Source organism: Dromiciops gliroides, chromosome 6, assembly GCF_019393635.1.
Source record: "Dromiciops gliroides isolate mDroGli1 chromosome 6, mDroGli1.pri, whole genome shotgun sequence".
NCBI classification, from domain to species: domain Eukaryota; kingdom Metazoa; phylum Chordata; class Mammalia; order Microbiotheria; family Microbiotheriidae; genus Dromiciops; species Dromiciops gliroides.
This window is the reverse complement of record NC_057866.1, coordinates 195,541,370-195,560,428: the sequence shown is the minus strand read 5'-3', so window position 1 is coordinate 195,560,428 and position 19,059 is coordinate 195,541,370. Positions and strand designations below refer to the sequence as shown.

The window sequence follows — 19,059 nt, the reverse complement described above, 5'->3', positions numbered from 1 at the left end:
GTTTGGGTTTCTTTGCCCCTCTCTTTGGAGGAAGGAGGGAGAGAAAAATAAATGTTCAACTGAAAATTAAGAATTCTGATCGATGTAGTGTCCCATCAAGAGTCAAGATGACTAATAAAGCATGTGATCCATACCTCCTGACAAAGTAGTAAATGGACTCAAGATGTAGAAAACAATGAATATGTTTGCATATGTTTAATGAAGGAATTTTTTATTATGCTTATTTCTTACAAGTTTCTTTTTTTGTTTGTTTTTCAAACGGTGGGAAAGACAGAAAATTAATGCTTGTTAATTGAAAAAAAATTTTTTTAAAGAAAATTGACAGGGTAATTGAGAGATTACTTGAAATGATGTTTTATCATTGTCTGAATCTCTTTCCCAGTTAAAAACAATACCGGTTTTTAATAATTTATGCCAAGTACTTGATTTTTGAAGCAGTAATAACTTTTATTTTTTAAGTTATTTCTTTCCTTCAAACTTCAAGGGAGGACCCATTCATTCTAGTAATTCCAGCATTTTTTTGAACAAGTAACCATTCACATTATCTGGGTAATTCATTATTATAGAATTGTACCACAGGACAATAAGTTTCCCTTAAGTAATGATTTCTCTTACTTAGTGTACTTAATATACTCTGATTACAAAATTTGGGGTTATATGCCTGTTAGGTGTGGGAGGGCACATTTGATGATGCTATAGATAAAAGTCAAAATTTCATATACACATATTCAAGAATAAAGCAAAAATTTCTGGTTATTTAACATGCTGTGTGTGGAGTTAAAAAAAAGTGCCAGCTTTTTAATTATCCTTTTCAACCACCAGCACCAGCACCAGCACCAGCACCATGACCACGACCAAACAACAACCTAAGTAAAGTCATTCAGAGCCTTGTCTTCCCATGTTCTTAAGACAACTCTGTAGAACATGAATGGTTTTGCTGTGTCAAGTAGAGAGGATCCACAAGGTGGCGCTATAATTCCATTGAAGAGGCAATTTAAGTCAGCCCAGAAATTTGTTCCATTAATAATATTTGCTTCTTTTTCAACTATAAATCTTTGGATAATAACCCAATAATAAACAATTATACTATTAAAAACCAACTATCTACATTGCTTATAACTCCTAGGGCTGTTGTGAGAAAATAATTTTTTAATCTTAAACTCCTATGTAAATGTGAGCAGTAGCCATAATCTAAAACATTCAGAATTTGTAAACTCGTGTAAAAAATATTGCACTGGTAATGCCTTAAGTTAACATAATTTTATTTACTTTAGTGCCATACAAAACATTTTAAGTTAAAATTTTAAGTTAATCATATACATTTAGGGGAAAAGACAATTAAAGGAAAAAGCTATTTCCCCCCTTCATAATAAAGGAATTACCTTCTCTTGAAGCCTGTTCACAGCAAACTTGTGTTTTGAGTTTTTAAAATTGAGGAATTGTTAAATTCCCTTTTTTATACTGACTCAATTCCATGTAAACCTTCAATCAATATTATCCACATCTCCAAGGAAATTTATAACTTCAAATCTTAGTGCTCCCCCCCCCCCAAGCTTGCTATATATCTTTGTGACTCTGGATGGTCTCCATCTGTGCTGCTGGTCTTCAAATGTGTTACTGAATATGGCACTAAAACACTCAACACCTTTTTCACAGTAAGACTTTAGATCTACACACAAATATAGAAATACAGGATCACAATGACCTCCACTTCTTCAACGGTAATTGAGAATCTAATGCATCACTACTTTTCTAAGTTGGAAAAAAAAAGTTGTATTTTTTAAAATACACAAACATTTTCATTCTCAATGTGTACATTTAACTTTTCATTACAACTTATTCGACTACACAGATGGCAAAATGGTATGCATGAAAATCTCTTGGGTGCAATATGCAAGTCCCCGCTGGAGAGTTTCCAACAGGATGTAAACTGTGGTCCTCAAGCCTGCACTTTAAAAAACATATTACTTAGCACACTGCCAACAAATGTCAACACAAAAATACACTGCTGTAATGACTTCACTCTGCAAAAGAAATCTACTGCAACAACAGGAATTATTTTCCCCACGAAAAGCTCAAACACAGTAAAATAGTATAATTACAGCTCAAAAAAATTAAATTATTTCTTCAGTAATGAATACACCAAATGGAATTCTCAATGTAGCAATATCAATATATATTTTAAACTGTGCAAATAAAACTTAAAGAAAACGTTCAGTTTGGAGTCTCAGAAGTCCATGGACATAATTCTAAGATGAGTTGTTTGAATACTTCAACAAGTCAGCAGTTTCTTGAAACCTAAAAATGTTTTAAAAATTATTACAATAAAATAGGCTATTTAAGAAATTAAAATTTTCCAAACCCTAAAACAATTTTTAATGCTTACAGGAGGAGGCAGTTACAATTAATTTTTTAAAAAGCTATGCAAAGAAAATGAAGAGTCAATTACAATTCCTTCTTCCTTATAATATTTATAATCTAAAACAAGCAAGAGAAATGACTTTCATAATGAGAGGGCTTTTTCACTTATCATTTTTACAATATTAAAAAACAAGCCATTTTAAAACAGCTTACCACAAATATTGTTGAGTGTTTTGTTAATGAAATGATAGATAATGCTCTTATTAACCATCACCTCAAACTGGACTTTTTAATCCCCAGTTAATTCCATTAACAACCCTTTACATTACTAGTTAGAAACCCAAACAATGACTCATCCCACAAACATATAACTGAAGGTGGATTTATTATCCTCCAGAGTCCTGAGAAAATTCCACACCTGATTGAGAGACCTTTGGTTTGGAACACATGTACACTCTATAGGTACCTTAGTCCAATACAATTCCCTACAGAGAAATGAATTCTTGCTGCCCTTTTCTATTACTTACATTTTTTTTATCCTTTCTATTTTCTCCATTGTTGTCTCCTGTAATTTAAAAAGCAACAAAGTTAGATAATTTTTCTAAAATAACTCACTTCAAAAAGAAGACCCTGATCCTATAAAACAGTTTGAAATATTAGTTTACATATCAGAATTTTTATGAGAAACTAAGTTATTTTTGAATACTTTTGCTTTTCTTTTTGCCAGTATGACAAAAACTAATGCTCACTTGTTCTCCTGACCTCATAAGAATATCAACTAAGCATTCACCAATTTTGCTTACCTTTGAAGCTTCTGTCAAACCAAAGTAATTAATGGCACTGGGTTGGGGAGAGGAATCTGCGGATAATAGTAAGTTGTATCCAGACGACTGCTGATGAAGGCTCTCTGGCATCTCCTCTTTCCGTTTTCTATCTGTGGAGAAAATCATTTTAAGTTTGTCTTTCTGCTCTCACAGTGGGGTCAACTATCGAACAGTCTGATTTACAGTATGTGACAGAAAAGAAGGTACTGTTTAGATATAAAAAGGCTACTGGTACAGGTCCAAGATATGTCCTCATTGTCCTTTACTATAACATGTATATATGCTACATGAAGTTCTTTCTCTCTGAGTCTACAAAAGATATGCTACATTTATCTTGATTATTGTCAGTTCAAACACTTAAGGCAAGTCAAATTAAGAATACATGTTCAAATTCGACATTCTATTACTTTCAAAATAAGCTGCCAGTGCTAATATTTAATTACATTAAAAGGATGCTAGCAATGAATACCTGATAGAAAATCCTTTTCATTCAAGATTTAAAGATGCCTCCCAAGAGTCTCACTAATAAATTGAACTAGGTCTTGGTGCAAAGTTATGAAAACTGAGGGGAAAAAATTTAAGCAGTTTTTGAAACTATGAGTTAATTAGTAATTTTAAACAATTATGCTTAGAATGCCTGATTCATAGGATCCTACTCTAAAAAAAAAATGGAGACAAAAATTGTCACCCATGTCCTTTTATGCATCCATATTTACCTGTCTATATATCTTAGCAAATATATACTTCAATGAATTTGTGATCTTATTAATATGAGCATTTCCTTCAATGATGCAGATAGCAACCCATCCCCGCCTCCTCACCCTGTGAAACTTCCATCCATGTCCTCAAATAGGTCACAAGGGTTGACCCAATGTGCAGGGGCTTTCCTTTAGTTACTTCCCTTTCTATCACATGGATACCAATGGAGCATATGGGTGTCTAACAGGTCATCCTTTCGTCTTGCCACCCATTCTGTTCTACCTTTTTTCAGGCATACATTCCTGATAGCCTTTATATGCTCTTCTCTTGCATTTGTAATATGTTACAGCCTTCTCATACTCAATATGGGAGTCTTCATTACCCTCTGTGTGGGCTTTTTGAATTCTTTGCTTAATTTTGGGCTCCAATTCACTATCTTTTGTAGTCTTTCCAATATATATTTTCTGATGAAGCTCTGTAGGTTATCCACCCAACTATGTATCACAGAGCAGTAGTTTCCAAAGTAGAGAACCTTGGCATGACCGCAAAGAATTGTGATCAACCATTTAGAGTGGAGAAGAGACACATCCCACCTACCCTCTCTTCAATAGCCAATTGCCTCCAACATTCCCTTTGCCTTCTCCCAGGTTTCTACATTTCTGCAGTCCTTTCAAAGTGGTTATAACCTAAGCCTATTACTAGCACCCATAACAGTCATTGTGCAGGCAAAATTCTTCTTCCTGTCCCTCACTTTCCCCACATCACATTGTAGCTGCAGTAGCAGGCATAACTTGGAAAGGTGGACTCTGTATTCTGGGATAGTGGTAAGAGAATACTTCAAATAGACAAAGATTCACACAGAATGAGCAAGGATGGGTTGTGATAAAATCTCATATACACTCGGTTTCCCCTCCAAATTTCCTTATTTCTGTTGAAAGAATCACTAAGACTATCATATCCTCTTTTCATTCTCATGCCACATGTCGTTCAATCACTTTTTAGTCGTGTCCAATTCTCTGTGACCCCATTTGGGGTTTTCTTGATTAGGATACTAGAGTAGTTTGCCATTTCCTTCTCCAGCTCATTTTACAGATGAGGAAACTGAGGCAAACAAGGTTATGTGACTTTCCCAGAGTCATACAGCTACTAACTGTCTAAGACAAGATTTGACCGACTCTAAGCCCAGCACTCTATCTACTGCACCACCTAGCTCTGCCTCATTCATTCTCATGCCATGTAGCCAATCTTTACTCATACAGCCAGAATCCTAGTTCAGGCTTTTACCGTCTCTTGCTTCAGCTACTGCAATAACCTTCTAACTGGACTCCTTGCCACAAGTTTCTCCCCACTCCAATCTATCATCCACGAAGCTGCAAAAGTAATCTTCCCAAAGTACAAATCTGACCGTGTGTTTTTCCTACTCAGTAAATTTAGGACCAAAGATATGGAGCTAGAAGGCACAGTCGAGGTCATTCTAGTCCATTCCCCTCCTTCTATAGAAGAGGAAAAGAGCCCAGTGAGACTAAGTGAGTTGCCTTAAGTCATATAGATAGTACATCAGGCAGAATTTGAACCCATGTCCTCTAACTACAGATGGTGCTCTTTCCACTGCACCAAATACTAGTTAATCCATCTCACTCCTTTCAATGTCTATTATTTTGCGTATGTTTTATAACTCAGATAATTACTAGCATAATAGTACATGCCTACAACTTATACATAAGTTAATATACTTATATTGGAGGGTAGACTCTAACATTTCCCTTTACTAATGGGGTTGGCACAACCACAAAACTTTGGAACCAACAGGTTTAGATAATGATCAATCTTTCTTCACTTTGTGGTCTGTGCAAACAACCAGTCTTGAACATTTATGGATTTTGTCCAGGAGACTCTATGATATTCTGGGGCTTGATGCAAACAGTACCATGTCACCCACAAATCAGAACACCTAGAGGGCTTCACCACCTACAGGAAATCCAGTTTTTCATTCATTCTGTGTAATGGATCTTCTCCTCATGGAAAAGAAAAACTATGCTGATCAACCATCTCCCTGTTTTATTTATTTCCAGAAGGTCTTTGAGATGGTATTTTGCCTTATCTAATCAAGTCAGCTTATTGAGGCAAGTGAAGATGGCACTAAGAAAACAAAGATGGGAGAGGGAACTGGACCAGACCAAGTAGAGACAGTGCTGGAGGCCACTCAATGACTTGGTCCATTTTATGCATACTCCTGTGTGTGTGGTCTTCCCTGATAAAAGGTATGCTATCTAAGCCCAGGGACTAGTTTGTTTGTTTGTTTGTTATCATATCTCTAGCCCCTAGCACAGTGCCTGGCACAGAAGAAGAACTTAATTAATACTTGTTGATTGACTGAGGGTACTGAGGAAACAGTTCTAAAGAAATTAGGAGAAGAGGAAGATACTAAAGATGTGGAGGAAATCTCATATGGTATTACCAAATAAAAGCTACCCAAAAAACCCACTAACAACCACCAACCCATATAATTTTCTTCCTGTCTACATACAATTTTAATAAAAATAATCTATCCACACGGGTATTTCTGGAGATCACAGTAGAACAGATAGGCTGCCTTTTTTAAGTGATACTCCACAACAGAGCACATCTTTACTCTCAGAAAACTGAATGAATCCTGTAGAAAATAAAATTTCTCACTGTGCATTGATAGTGTAGTGTTGTTAGACACAAAGAAGTGTGTTAAGACACAATCTGCTAAATATTTAAGTCCACTATATTTTAGGCTAATAAATGACACAGGCAGATACATGAATGGGGTGGGGTACAGAAGGGAATGGAATAAGCATTTATATAGAACCTACTATGTGTTAGGCATTGTGCTAAATGCTTATTACAACTATTATCTTAAGTGATCCTCAACAAACTTGTAAGGTAGTGCTATTATAATCTCCATTGTAAATTGAGGAAATTGAGACACGGGTTAAGTGACATACCCAGGGTCACACAGCTAGTAAATATCTGAGACAGGATTTGAATTCAGATCTTCCCAATTTCAGGCCCAGTACTCTACCCATTGCATCAACAGTTGCCTCTAATAATAAACTACCCACTTTCCCATAACAAAAATCCACCTCAGGAAACAGCCTCTCAGCCATTCCAAACTCTACACAAAAGAAATGGTGTCAAAGCATCAAGCTGGCAGTTAAACCCCATCATGTGAGGAAGTAAACTGAGATATTTGTAAGAAATATATTAATCAACTCTAGTTTTTATAACTAGTAAAAATGAATGAGAAACAAACTTTCTAATTTCAGATTCAGTGTTTGCATTTAATACAGCAAAATAAATTAAGAAAACTTTTTTTTTGCTGAAACTATAGCTCTGAAAACTCATGCTTCTTTTTCTGAATACCTTACCGGAAACAGATCAGAATCAGTTAATGAACAAGGTTTTACCCTTTTTTCTAACTTCTTCACTTTTGAGAACTGCTTCACAAATACCTAAAAGTGTATGAAACACTTGTGAATTCTCTATCTGCCTTACCATGACTAAACACTACACTCTTATTTTGAAACAAATGCATTTTTGTTTTACTGAAGATATCCTCCACCACAAGGAATGCTACTTATTCAGAATTCTAAAACAAATGTCCATAAAAATTATGTAAAAGCATGAAAAATAACAAAAACTATGGAAACAATTTTTACAGTGTAAAATTGTTTTGTCAGTAAAACAACCTTCTTATGTTCAGTAGGAGTCCTCTTAGGACTTCTTGATTCTTCCTTTACCTAACAAAAAGTATTCCATGTTGGGGAAAAGCAAGTAGAACCATAAAAATTTAATCAGAGTGCCTCTAAAACCATCCCTTTTAGGGGTACACTAAAAGGGGCATGAAAGGGGTCTCATTGTTACCCAGTACAACTATTACTCAAGAATAATTCCAATGATATAAGTCAACAACAGGGATTACTAGTATGCCGATTACAAGTACCATCATACTGAAGCACACTTCCCTTCTTAGCTCCCTTCACTGAAGACATCTTTTCTTGCTGCTCTTCATAGATTTCCACTTTCATTTCCAACACTCCCATATTCAAACAATCGTGCTTAGCCTATGTACATATTCAAAGGAGATTCTATACCATCACTAGAAAACCTATTAGTCTACACTTGTCTCTACTGTCTCACCTCCCAATAACTTCTCAACTCCACATATCTGGCTTTCAACTTTATCACTTAACTGGAACTGCTCTCTTGAAAGTTACCAATGACCTCTTTTTAACTGCCAAATTAATGGCCTTTTCTCAGTATTTATCTTTATTTCTCTTCAGCACTTGATACTGTTGACCACCCCCTTCTCCTAAACATTCTCTCTTCTCTGGGTTTTCATGACACAAATCTTTCCTAGTGGTCCACCTACATGTTTGGCTTCTAAACCTCTCTGTCCCACTCTCTAACTATGGATATACCTCAGAGCTCATCTTGGGGGCCACTATTGTCTTTCTATAACCCTCTGTTTGAGTGACTTCTTTAACTTTGATGAATTTCAACTACTGCCTCTTTGTAGAAAACTCTCAGGCTTTGATATAAAGCTCCAGTCTCCTCTAAACTCTAGTCTCCCAACACTTAGTGCCTATTGGGCATTACCAACTAGATATCTCACAGGCACATCGATAACCACTAACTTTTTCTTCCAAACCCTTCTTTCTATCTTTTTAACTTCCCTATTTCTGCTGAGGGAACCACCATTTTTCCTAAGCTTATAATCAACATCATTCTTGACTCTTCCTACTCTATCGCATCTAATAAGCTGCCAAGTCTATTCAATTCTACCTGTACTACATTATCTTATAACTATCTCATTCTATCCACTCATATCAAAACCAAATTATTACACTTCCTCCTGAGGTGGTACAATGGATAGAGCACCGGCCCTGGACTCAGGAGAACCTGAGTTCAAATGTGGTCTCAGACACCTGGCACTTACTAGCTGTGTGACCCTGGGAAAGTCTTAACCCCATTTGTCTCAAACATCCAGGGTCATCTCCAATCATCCTGACCTATATCTTGCTACTGGACTCACATGGCTCTGGAGGAAAAAGTGAAGCTGGTGATTTTTCAGAGCCCTCCCTCACAAATCCAATTCACCTCTCAATGTCATGTCCTCTTCGAGGATGAAGGACAAACAATAACAACCAATACTAAAATTACTACTACTACTACAAACAATAATAATTGCTAACATTTATATAGCACTTACTATGTGCCAGGCACTGCACTAAGCATTTGACAATTATTATCTCATTTAATCCTCAAAACCCTAACATTATTATCCCCAAATTTACAGATGAAAAAACAGAGGTTAAGTGACTTGTCCAGGGTCACAGCTAGTAAGTGCCTGAGGCTGAATTTGAACTAAGGTCTTCCTGACTAAGCCCAACACTCTATCCACTGCACCACCTGGCTGTCCCATTAGCCCAGGCCTTTACCACTTCTGCTGGCCTATTACAATAGCTTCTACATGGTATCCTAGGCACCAGTTTTTCCCTTTTCCAATCCATCCTTCACACAGAAGCCAAAACTGATATTCCAAAACAGAGGTCTGACCATGTCACTTGGGTGTTCCACTCAGCTCCAGTGACAAATACCAACTCATCTCTTTGGCTTTTAAAGCCTGCCCCAATCTGGCTCCAGACTAATTTTTCAGCTGAATGTACATAATACTCTTTCCTCCCATGTTACAGTCAGACTGGCCTGATTGCTGTTCCTCACACAAAATGCTCCATCTCCCACTTCCTTGTCTTTGTACAGACAGGCTCCAGTTCCCTCCCCCATGCTGGAAATGTATCCCCTTGTCACTTGCCCCGGTCAGTTGAAATGCCTCTTCCATAGGAAGCCTATCCTAAGCCCCCAAATGGCTGGTTTCCTCCTAATGGAAACCACTCGATCATTTTTCACACGATTACCCACATCCACTCCCTCCTCCCCCAGGAGGGAGTTTCCTGATGGCAGGCACTGCTTCATTTTGGGGCACAAAGCAGGCACTTAGTAAATGCTAGCTGACTGCACACTGCCTGTACCACAGCTTTCTAAGCATCTGACTTCCTACGTCACTCCTGAGCTTTGGTCTTCTTTGAACACCATCTCCCCATCTGTATTTGTTGGACTCCGACAATGAATCCTGCCATTAGCCTCATCATTTTGTCCCTTCTACCATTCTTAGTAAGCTGCCGATTCAATGAACTGATGCAGTTTTCTTCTAAAGTAAGGGTGAAATAATTACTGAAGCCAGAGATCAGAACTGAAATTAAGACCTGTTGACACTGGCTTGCAGGAAACACTACAAAAGTTTCTATTAGGGAACTGCTTATTCAGTAAGTAAGCTTCATCAATTTAGATTTGAATGCTGAGGCACTTCACTGATACGAACAGTAAACATATCTATTTGTGAGTTCTAGCTTCTTCTACCTTCCAAAAAAACGCACGAGTCAAATGCCACATCCTCCAGGAAGCCTACCTGGACCACCTGCCTAAGGGCCGAAGTCAATAAACGTTCTCTCAGCTGAATCTTACGCTGCATTTGTCTCCATCTTTCTTAAACATTTATCAAGTACTACAGTTTTTTTTAGAGCTTTCCAAGCCAGGTAAGATTCCCTTATTTAAACTTGAAGTCTCAATTACAAATTAGTTTTTGTTATTTGTATGTGTCTATGTGTCTATCTATATATGTATGTGCATATATTTGTATTGGTATGTATTTGCAAGGATTGTTTTATAGAGCTACACTCACATATGCTGTAATTATTGAGGTACACTGCTCCACGGAGCAAATGTTAGGATTCTTAGCTATGATTTGTTAATATTTTTTCCGATAGGAAGCTAAATTTGACTAAATTAAAAGTAAATGGAAGAAGGATTTGACATTCAAATACTTTATCCACAATTGTTCAAGAAGATATTTATTATATAATAAAATGGAGCTGAAAATAAAGTAGACTTCTATAAAAAGAATAATTTTACATGAACTCCATTATCAAATTAAAGAAGCCTTCTCAAAGATACCAATGTATCCTTTTTGAACGGCTTCATGAACCTCATCAATGTTACACGTTAGATGTGGCATACATAAGCATGCCTTTAATTTAAAATCAAGTCAGTGTGTCAATGGTTTTCTATTTGTTCTAAGGAGACTATTTTTAGAATCATTAATTTTAGAACTAGAAAGAACTCCAAAAGGGCATCTAATTCAATCTAAAAGGTGAGAACTGAGGTTCAGACCAGTGAAGCGACTTACTCCAAATCTTCCAGCTTGTCACAGCTAGAAAGTTCTGGGCTAAAAACACATTTCAGGTTCTTTAGTGTCCTTTGTAAATGTGTTGAGAGCCAGTTATTTTTCTCTACACAATCAGAATGGATTTTTCCAAAGTGTTATCATCTAAGTGGTGTGATCTACAATGAATGTTTTTGACATAGCATGCTTCTGTCACATTTTTTAAGCATGAAGGCATGGAAGAGTAAATGGGGGAGCCAATACCCAAAAAAATAAAATAAAAATTTCCGGGATATAATCAAGAAATCAAAGTGTTTGGTAAAGCAGCTTTTCCAAATACTTCTTGATGTTGAATGTTAATGAAAGTTATGATAAAAATAAAATGTTTCTTCCCTCCCCCCAACCCCCCATATGGGGCCTTTCATATTTCAGAACAACAAACTTTTCAATTAATTCTTATTTTTTAAAAATAGTTTGCACTGCCTTTATAGTGACTAAGGCGCTTGACAATTTCATTTGAATTTATCAATTTCATTTTGGTTACACTTTTGTAACTTCAAATAACCATAACTTAAAAACTTTGTTTAATTTAATGCTAATATTGGTTAGTACTAAATCTTTAGTAGTCATCTTTTTCAACTCACCCATCTTCCTCCACCTTCTATTCCTTTAGCTGCATCTATAAGAAACATTTCCAAATTGTACTATATGTTTTAGATTAAATCATTCTTTACTCTTCTAGTAAGGCTTAAGTACACTAAACTATAAATTTATGAAGTGTAAGGAAGGTTGGAAATCTGATCACTCAAATAGTGAGCAAACTCTGTTTAGAAAAATCCCCTTTAATAATATTGTAGAAAGAGTTTGAAACAAAACTATAAATAAGAAAGGAACCATTTCTGACACTGACATTTCTGATCCTAACCCCCTATAACAGTTGTGTAGACTCCTAGCTCCATTCCTTCCCTGACCTACCAGATTTTTCTGACTAAATGAAGATCTTAACTCAATACCTTTCTCACAGCTGACTACACAACCCAACTATGGCCTCTGATAGGTTGCTTCTGTGAGCGTGTGCTCTAGTCTTATAGGCAACTATTGCTCCCTGCATGGAAACTGAAGGCTGGGAACCTGAAAAGGATGATGGTCAAATCATGATTACCCACATATAAATTGCTTATTATCAGAATGACTTAGAATGATTTTCCCATCCTATTTAATATACCATCAGGTCAATTTTATTCATAACTCTTATTCTCCTTCACTTGTTTTTAGTATCTTTTCAAAAGCCTGAGCAGTGCCCCTCTCCATTCTCCTGTCCCACGTCCCTCTCAATCCCACTTCCCCACTCAATCTAGAAAACACTTCTGCATTTAAAGTTCATGTTCTCTGTATTTTATACTTTAACTGAGTGATTCAATTTATTCATTTGCAAAGTCTTATTTTTAACCTAGGGGGGAAAAAAAAACTTATCAAATGTTCTTCTTTTTTCTACCAGCAAAGAGGTCATTGCTCTTGTAGTTGATTAAAAATGCTACCAGTTAGGGACCACGATGAAACCACCAGAAAAAGGAAATTTTTTAATTGCTTAATATTGGGAGATCTATTGCTAATGTTTAGATTTTAATATTCTCCTGCTGAATAAAATGAATAGCTAAACTTAGACCTTTCTATTATTAGGAAACCTCTAGAGAATTTCTATTCTGACGCCTCTAACTGGATGGAAGGTGACCTTGAATTCTCAAAGGCCATATCGGCAGATGACAAGCTCTGGCAGGTTCTGCCAAGCTGGGAAGGCTTCAGGTGTGGTTCCTCTGACAATGTCTGCTGCTGTTAGAGGACCAGCCTAGCATGTGCCTTACTCCCAGGAAGCCTCATTCATAATAGCACTGGTAACATATAAAACAGATGAAAACATTAGAAAGGCACTCAGTCTTGTGCAGCCCCTGAACATTTTTGTAGTGACAGAGGCAGAGGGAAGGACAGAGGATGCTATGATTTCTTGTGTTTATTAATTAAACTCCTGGCATTCTAAATATAAGATCTCTGTGATACACCGCCAGAAGACATGTATAAGTTGCATCATGGAATGGTTGGAAGAACCGTTCACATGTTCTCGGAGAGAAAATAGATCTCACAATAAAAAGAGTAGTAGTTTATGCACCTACATCTTTTGGAGATGAGTTAGTAGAGAATTTCTATGAAGAATCCTATAAGATTCTCCAAACCAAATCAATATGTACCTTACACTCAGTGTCATTAACAAAAAGCTGGGAAAACCGTTAGAAAATACAATCTGGGACTAAGAAATGGAAGCTGCCAAAGATTTGTAGAGATTCAGAAATGTCACATCAGTATTATCATAAAGAAGAGCTGTAAGAACTGTTGGACATGGTGAACACCAAACAATGTCACAAAAAATGAAATTGATAAATCCCTTTTGGAAATAACTGGATGAAGGTATCATTTCAAAATTAAGTGATCTGTATGCAGTCAGATTAAACTAATTAATGAACAGATCAAATTTATTACCAAATGAGAAGAAAGGATAATGAGTATACAGAATAGAACATCCATGGAGGGCTTATGGGAAGATATGGACAATCATTTCATAGGATGGTGTGGATGGGCTGCAGTATATGCCACTGGAGGGAGCACCCACATAGATGAAATAGATCCACTGAAGTATCAAAGAAGTTACAATAGCTGATCCAGTCATGGGAATAATTCCATCATTATGATTTACAGTACCTTCAACTATAGGAACCACAAGGAATTTATAAAGACCTTATTATTAATAAAGCAGTGAAACTATTTCAATGGAAGGTTTTAATAAATTGACCCTCCCCACCTCCCTGGCCAAGAAAGACATTTTTGTTTGGACCACGCAAAGAATACCAGGCTCTTTTTCAGCAGCCAAGTCATTTTTTCCTCCTTCAAGTAATAAGTTGTTGTGAGTGAATCCTCCCAAGTGATAAGGATATTCGATACCTGTTATAAAAATATCAAACATATTGTTTGTAACAAAACTAACAAAGATATACTACCAATTTGGATATAGATATATTTTCAATATAAGACTCTCAATTAACCAAGATTATCTATGTCTTAGTATGCCTTTGAGGACACTGAATTCAGCTATGTCCCTTGGAGTTATGACATGAGCCTAACAAAATGAAACAAAACAAGAATTTCCTTTGAAATGGTAAGCTGAAAGCAATCTTCCATCCAAGCCCTACTTTGCCTTATGCTAGTGTGGCAGTGACCACCTTGAAAGCTAGGCTAGCACAGTATGAGGGCTCTGGCAGAGCCTACAAAGTTGGAGAGGCTTCTAAGATAGGCCCAAGGATGCACTTTATAGCTGTCATTTGAAGATTAGTTAACCCAAGTTCAGAGACAAACATCCCCAAGTTGGCTTTGGGCCATAGCAACTCTCAAAGAACATCTGCTAAGTTATAGAGGGATTGTAATCAGTTTCAAGAGGCAATAACTATATCAACATACCACAGATTTGCAAGTATTGAAAGGAATATTGATGTTTTGTTGTTGCTAATGGATTCTTTTGGGAAAAGAGGACATTCTTCCCTGTGAGCCAGAGTAGAGGGGTTTTTTTTTGGGGGGGGGGGACAGAGGGATTATGGTTGTGGAATCAGAGGAAATGGGCTCAAATCTCAGCTCTGTTCCTTACTACCTAGTTGAGCCATAATCTCATGAAACATAGAGATGTGTGTTCTACTCCTTGAGAGAGGGGAGATTTCAGTCACAGATATAGAGTCCAACCTCCTTATTTTACAGACAAGCCAAGCCAACTAAGGTCCAGAGAGGCTGAGTGTCTGGCCCATGGTCACAGAGGAGGCAGAAAGGGATTCGAACCCATGATCTCTGACTCCAAATACATTGTGTGTCTGCTATTACTACGCACTTAATTCAGGGTTAAAATCTTGGTATGACTTTAAATAATTTTTTTCAAAGAAAAATGTTACCATTTCACAAAATTTTAACTATTCTTCACAACTCAGAGGAAAGCTTCTTTTTCTATACAGTGTATATCCTACATATTTTAAGGCATAGATTTGGATATTTTAGTAGCAATCCTAATATGGCAGAAAAGTGAATGATGATTTCATCTATTTAACAAATCCAAATAAAAGAGGTAAACCGATTTAATTATATGGGTATTGATAACCTGAGGGATTTTTTTTGATGTGTCAAAGTATGTATATAACTGCCACAAGAAAATTTATAGGACATTATTTGAACCAGAAAGGAGACCATAAATTATGAATACTTTTTAACAGATACATAATCATTTTAACAAGACAAGTATATATATATATGTATATATACATGCATATATATGTGTATATATGACAAGGATATATATTTATTATAAAATAAAAATCAGATTATACAAGTAAATTAATATGATATTTAAAATAATTCTGCCATCAATTTAGTAACATTGCCCCTTTTTTCCCTGATCATTTACAGTCAGGAAAAAGACAAACTCCTTTGCTTTTTCTATTCTCAAATATATTCTAAAATTAGAAAAAACAGCCTTGAAATAGTTAAGAAAATATTTTCTTCCATGTTGAAGAAACAATATCTATTACCAATAAGAATGATCACTCTTGAAGTATCTAATGACTACAAATGTCCTGATTGCTTAAAACCCAACCAGGCATGCATGTGTGTGTGTGTGTGTGTGTATCCATATACATGTATACATATATTTCCATATATAAATATATATAATATATAACTTTCCATATATATATATACACATACATATATATATATATATATATATATATATATATATATATATATATATATATATATATATATATATATACACACACTTCCAGAGTAGTCTATCCCTAGTCTCACCATCCATTATAATTAGTATTATAGAAGAATGAGCCTGAAGCCTTATATCATAGCCAGTTCTTCAGCAGTTAAGGACTGATTTTGATAACAACAATTGAGAATACTGAAAAGAAATATACCAAAGAGAGTGTGCCTATTTGTGATATATTTATTAAAAAATCTCCTAAATGTTACATGAATGTTATTACTTTATGATAATGCTATCTTTGAATTTTAATGTGTCCCGAATTTAAATTATCTTCATCACTTAAGTGACACCGTAGATAGTGGGGATAAAAATATTGTGATCCCCATTGCATATACTTGCTAAATAATGTCCTTCTATAGCTGCTTTAATTGTCAAGTGGTTGTAACTTTAGGAACCTTAGAGTTCCAAGTAATTTGCATCATGTGTTTCTATTTCCTTAATATTTCCCTATGGAAAAACAGAATTTCCAGTTTTATAGTCTCTAGAAAGTTAGGATGGAGTCCCTGGAAAAGAGGAGTACAATACCTCAGGGCAAAGTGAATGTGTTCTTTGGCTCAGCAGCTCCAAATGAGAGGGAAGATGTATCTCACCACTTCCTTTCTTCAACTACCAATCCTCCAACTCTAGCAATCTCTAACCCTACCACTTATGGGTTACCATCAATTTCTTAACTGCTAAAATTGATGGCTTTTTCTCAGTCCTCATCTTTCTTGACCTCTCTGATGTGTCTGGCACTCTCAACCATCCCTCTTTCCTGGACACTTCTTTCTCCTTTGTTTTCTGTGATTTTGTTCTCTCTTACTTTTCCCTCCTACCTACCTGATCTATTCCCCTTCTCACCTTTGCTAATCATAATTCTCCCATCCAATGGGGATGTACTAATAATATTAGTTGTAAGCATCTGAAACTTAAAATGTCCAAAATGACAGTCATTAAAACCATTCTTCATCCACTCTTATCAACTTCTGTCAAATATACCCCCAACCTTAAAAGTTACAGATTTACTACTATATAGTCATCCTTTACCTTTGTCTGCCTCCTCGACATCTTTCCCATCCTTCTCTCCACTCACAAAATCTCTACCATAAATTAGGCACTAAGCCCTTGCCAGTAGTATGGTAGAGATGCTTAATTAAACAGTTTCTAGTATCCCTGCTCTACAATCAATCCTCTATACCTGTATTCCTCTCCAGGACACATCACCTGTTCTCTCCAATTTCTTACAAAATGTTTTTCTTGTACCTTTACCATCACACAATTCTTTTAGACAGCAATCAACTGGAGTTCAATGACATAACAGAATGTCATATTTCCAGTTATTTTTTTTATACTTTACTCATTATCATATGGAAAGTCATTTTTCATATTCCTCAACTCCTACATAAATTTAAAATAAATTATTTCAAAATTTTTATAATATTTTATCATAACATAAGAACTTCTTAGAGAAAAAAGCACCACACATCTCATTCTACCTTTTATCATAATCATAAATGTGTGTGTGTATATAGTAGTATATCTTTCTACCCTTATTAGATTATAAACTACATAAATGATCGATGACCATATCTTAGTCTGTAGCTGTGACTTCTATATTATCTAGCACCACAATACCTTGCACAAAGGCTTAATATTTATTGAATTAATCAACGAATGAGGGGAAAGGGCCTTGGTAGACAATGGCAATATACATATAGATTTGGTCTACATAAACATAAAGACCAGAGGATCATAAATCAGGTCCCTGAAGAATCTATTCCTCTAACAATCATTATGGAATTTGCAGAGTGTTGATACCTTTAATAGGTTAATAGCATCTAATATTTATGTGACTTTTTATGGTTAAAAAGCACTTTATATACAATATCTATTATAGCAAAAAAAAAAAAAGAAAAAGAAAATTGGATCCAGGTAAAAAAAATCTAAGAAACTTAAAAGTTCAAGGTGCTTCTATGCTATTTCTTGGCTATTTGGCAACTCCCCTAACCTCTCTGAGTTCATCTATTTGCAAAACAGTGGCTGGGGGGTGGGGGAGTGGCTGGGGCACTTTGCAGAGGATAGTTGTGATGATCAAGTATGAAAATGTATATTAAAGCCATATTCAAAGGTGTAAATGATCTGCCTCTTTTTACCTTTGGACAGCACTGTCTATCTTGACTAGCAAAGTTTCTGATTTATTGCCATGTTTTTAACAACATGCTGGTAAAAGGGGAGAGGGTCTAGATGTCCAAGATGATTTTATGTCTTAGGTATGTGTCCGCAAGCTTGAGCCCACAAAGGTGAAACCTCTAAAATGCTGATCAGACTCTATGCCCCATGCATCTTTGGCACAAAATTCAGCCATGTAGTTTTGTTTTTTTACAAAAGCACTTAAAACATAAAAATCAGGTAAATGTTTAAAGGAAAAAGTTTAATTAAATAAATTCTTATCAACATTATTTGAGATGATGATGGGTAGGAATTTGTTTATAAAATTTTATGCTTTTCACATGACAGCTTTATTGCAGCTGTAATACAATGGCGATTGTATTGTTCTATTAGGCAGTAAAATACAGGACACTGTAGAAAATCTAACCGTGTCACAGGTTCTTTGTGTCTTTATATTTGGGCTTTGAACTTTGGGTGTCCATGAAATTATTAAGCGATTAAATAAATTTAAAAAAAAACTATTTCAATAAAAATGGCTTCCTTTGTAATCTTATGAATTTTATTTTACAAATTAAAAAAAAATCTGAGAAGGGGCCCATAGGCTTCACCAAACTGCCAAAGTAGTACATGACAAGAAATTCTACACTTTAGTTTATTCCCAGAATATGAATAACATGTCAATAAATGTTAATAAAACACCTGAAATCTGATAAAATTATACTCCTTAATGAGAAACAGTTGATTAACTTACTGAGACACTATGAATCTTTTCATCCCTATTTAATCAGGCTTCTTTCTCGAATTACACATTTATAAAACTTTCAGGCATTTTCACTTCCTAGATACTTCTATTCAAATTAAACTACAAAAGGAATTACGTGGGTTTCTCAACATTCAGAGGGTTGCCTCAAGAGTTGGAA

At 35.6% G+C, this 19,059-nt stretch overlaps 1 protein-coding gene across 8 annotated transcripts in view; it reads right to left on the bottom strand.

The window, feature by feature from the left end:
- Positions 1-426: 426 nt before the first annotated feature.
- CEP44 (centrosomal protein 44) overlaps positions 427-19,059 on the bottom strand; it is a 60,048-nt gene continuing 41,415 nt past the window's right edge. For 6 of the 8 annotated variants that reach the window (XM_043971662.1, XM_043971665.1, XM_043971660.1 and 3 more), the window contains 4 exons: positions 14,032-14,124; positions 3,165-3,295; positions 2,889-2,926; positions 427-2,298 (listed from right to left, as the gene is read on the bottom strand). In XM_043971662.1, the coding sequence (XP_043827597.1) occupies positions 2,250-2,298; positions 2,889-2,926; positions 3,165-3,295; positions 14,032-14,124 (311 nt within the window). In that variant the 3' untranslated portion in view covers positions 427-2,249. Of the gene's footprint in view, positions 2,299-2,888; positions 2,927-3,164; positions 3,296-11,777; positions 11,813-14,031; positions 14,125-19,059 lie in introns of all 8 variants that reach the window. The other 2 variants (XR_006353602.1, XM_043971666.1) reach the window with 2 other exon arrangements.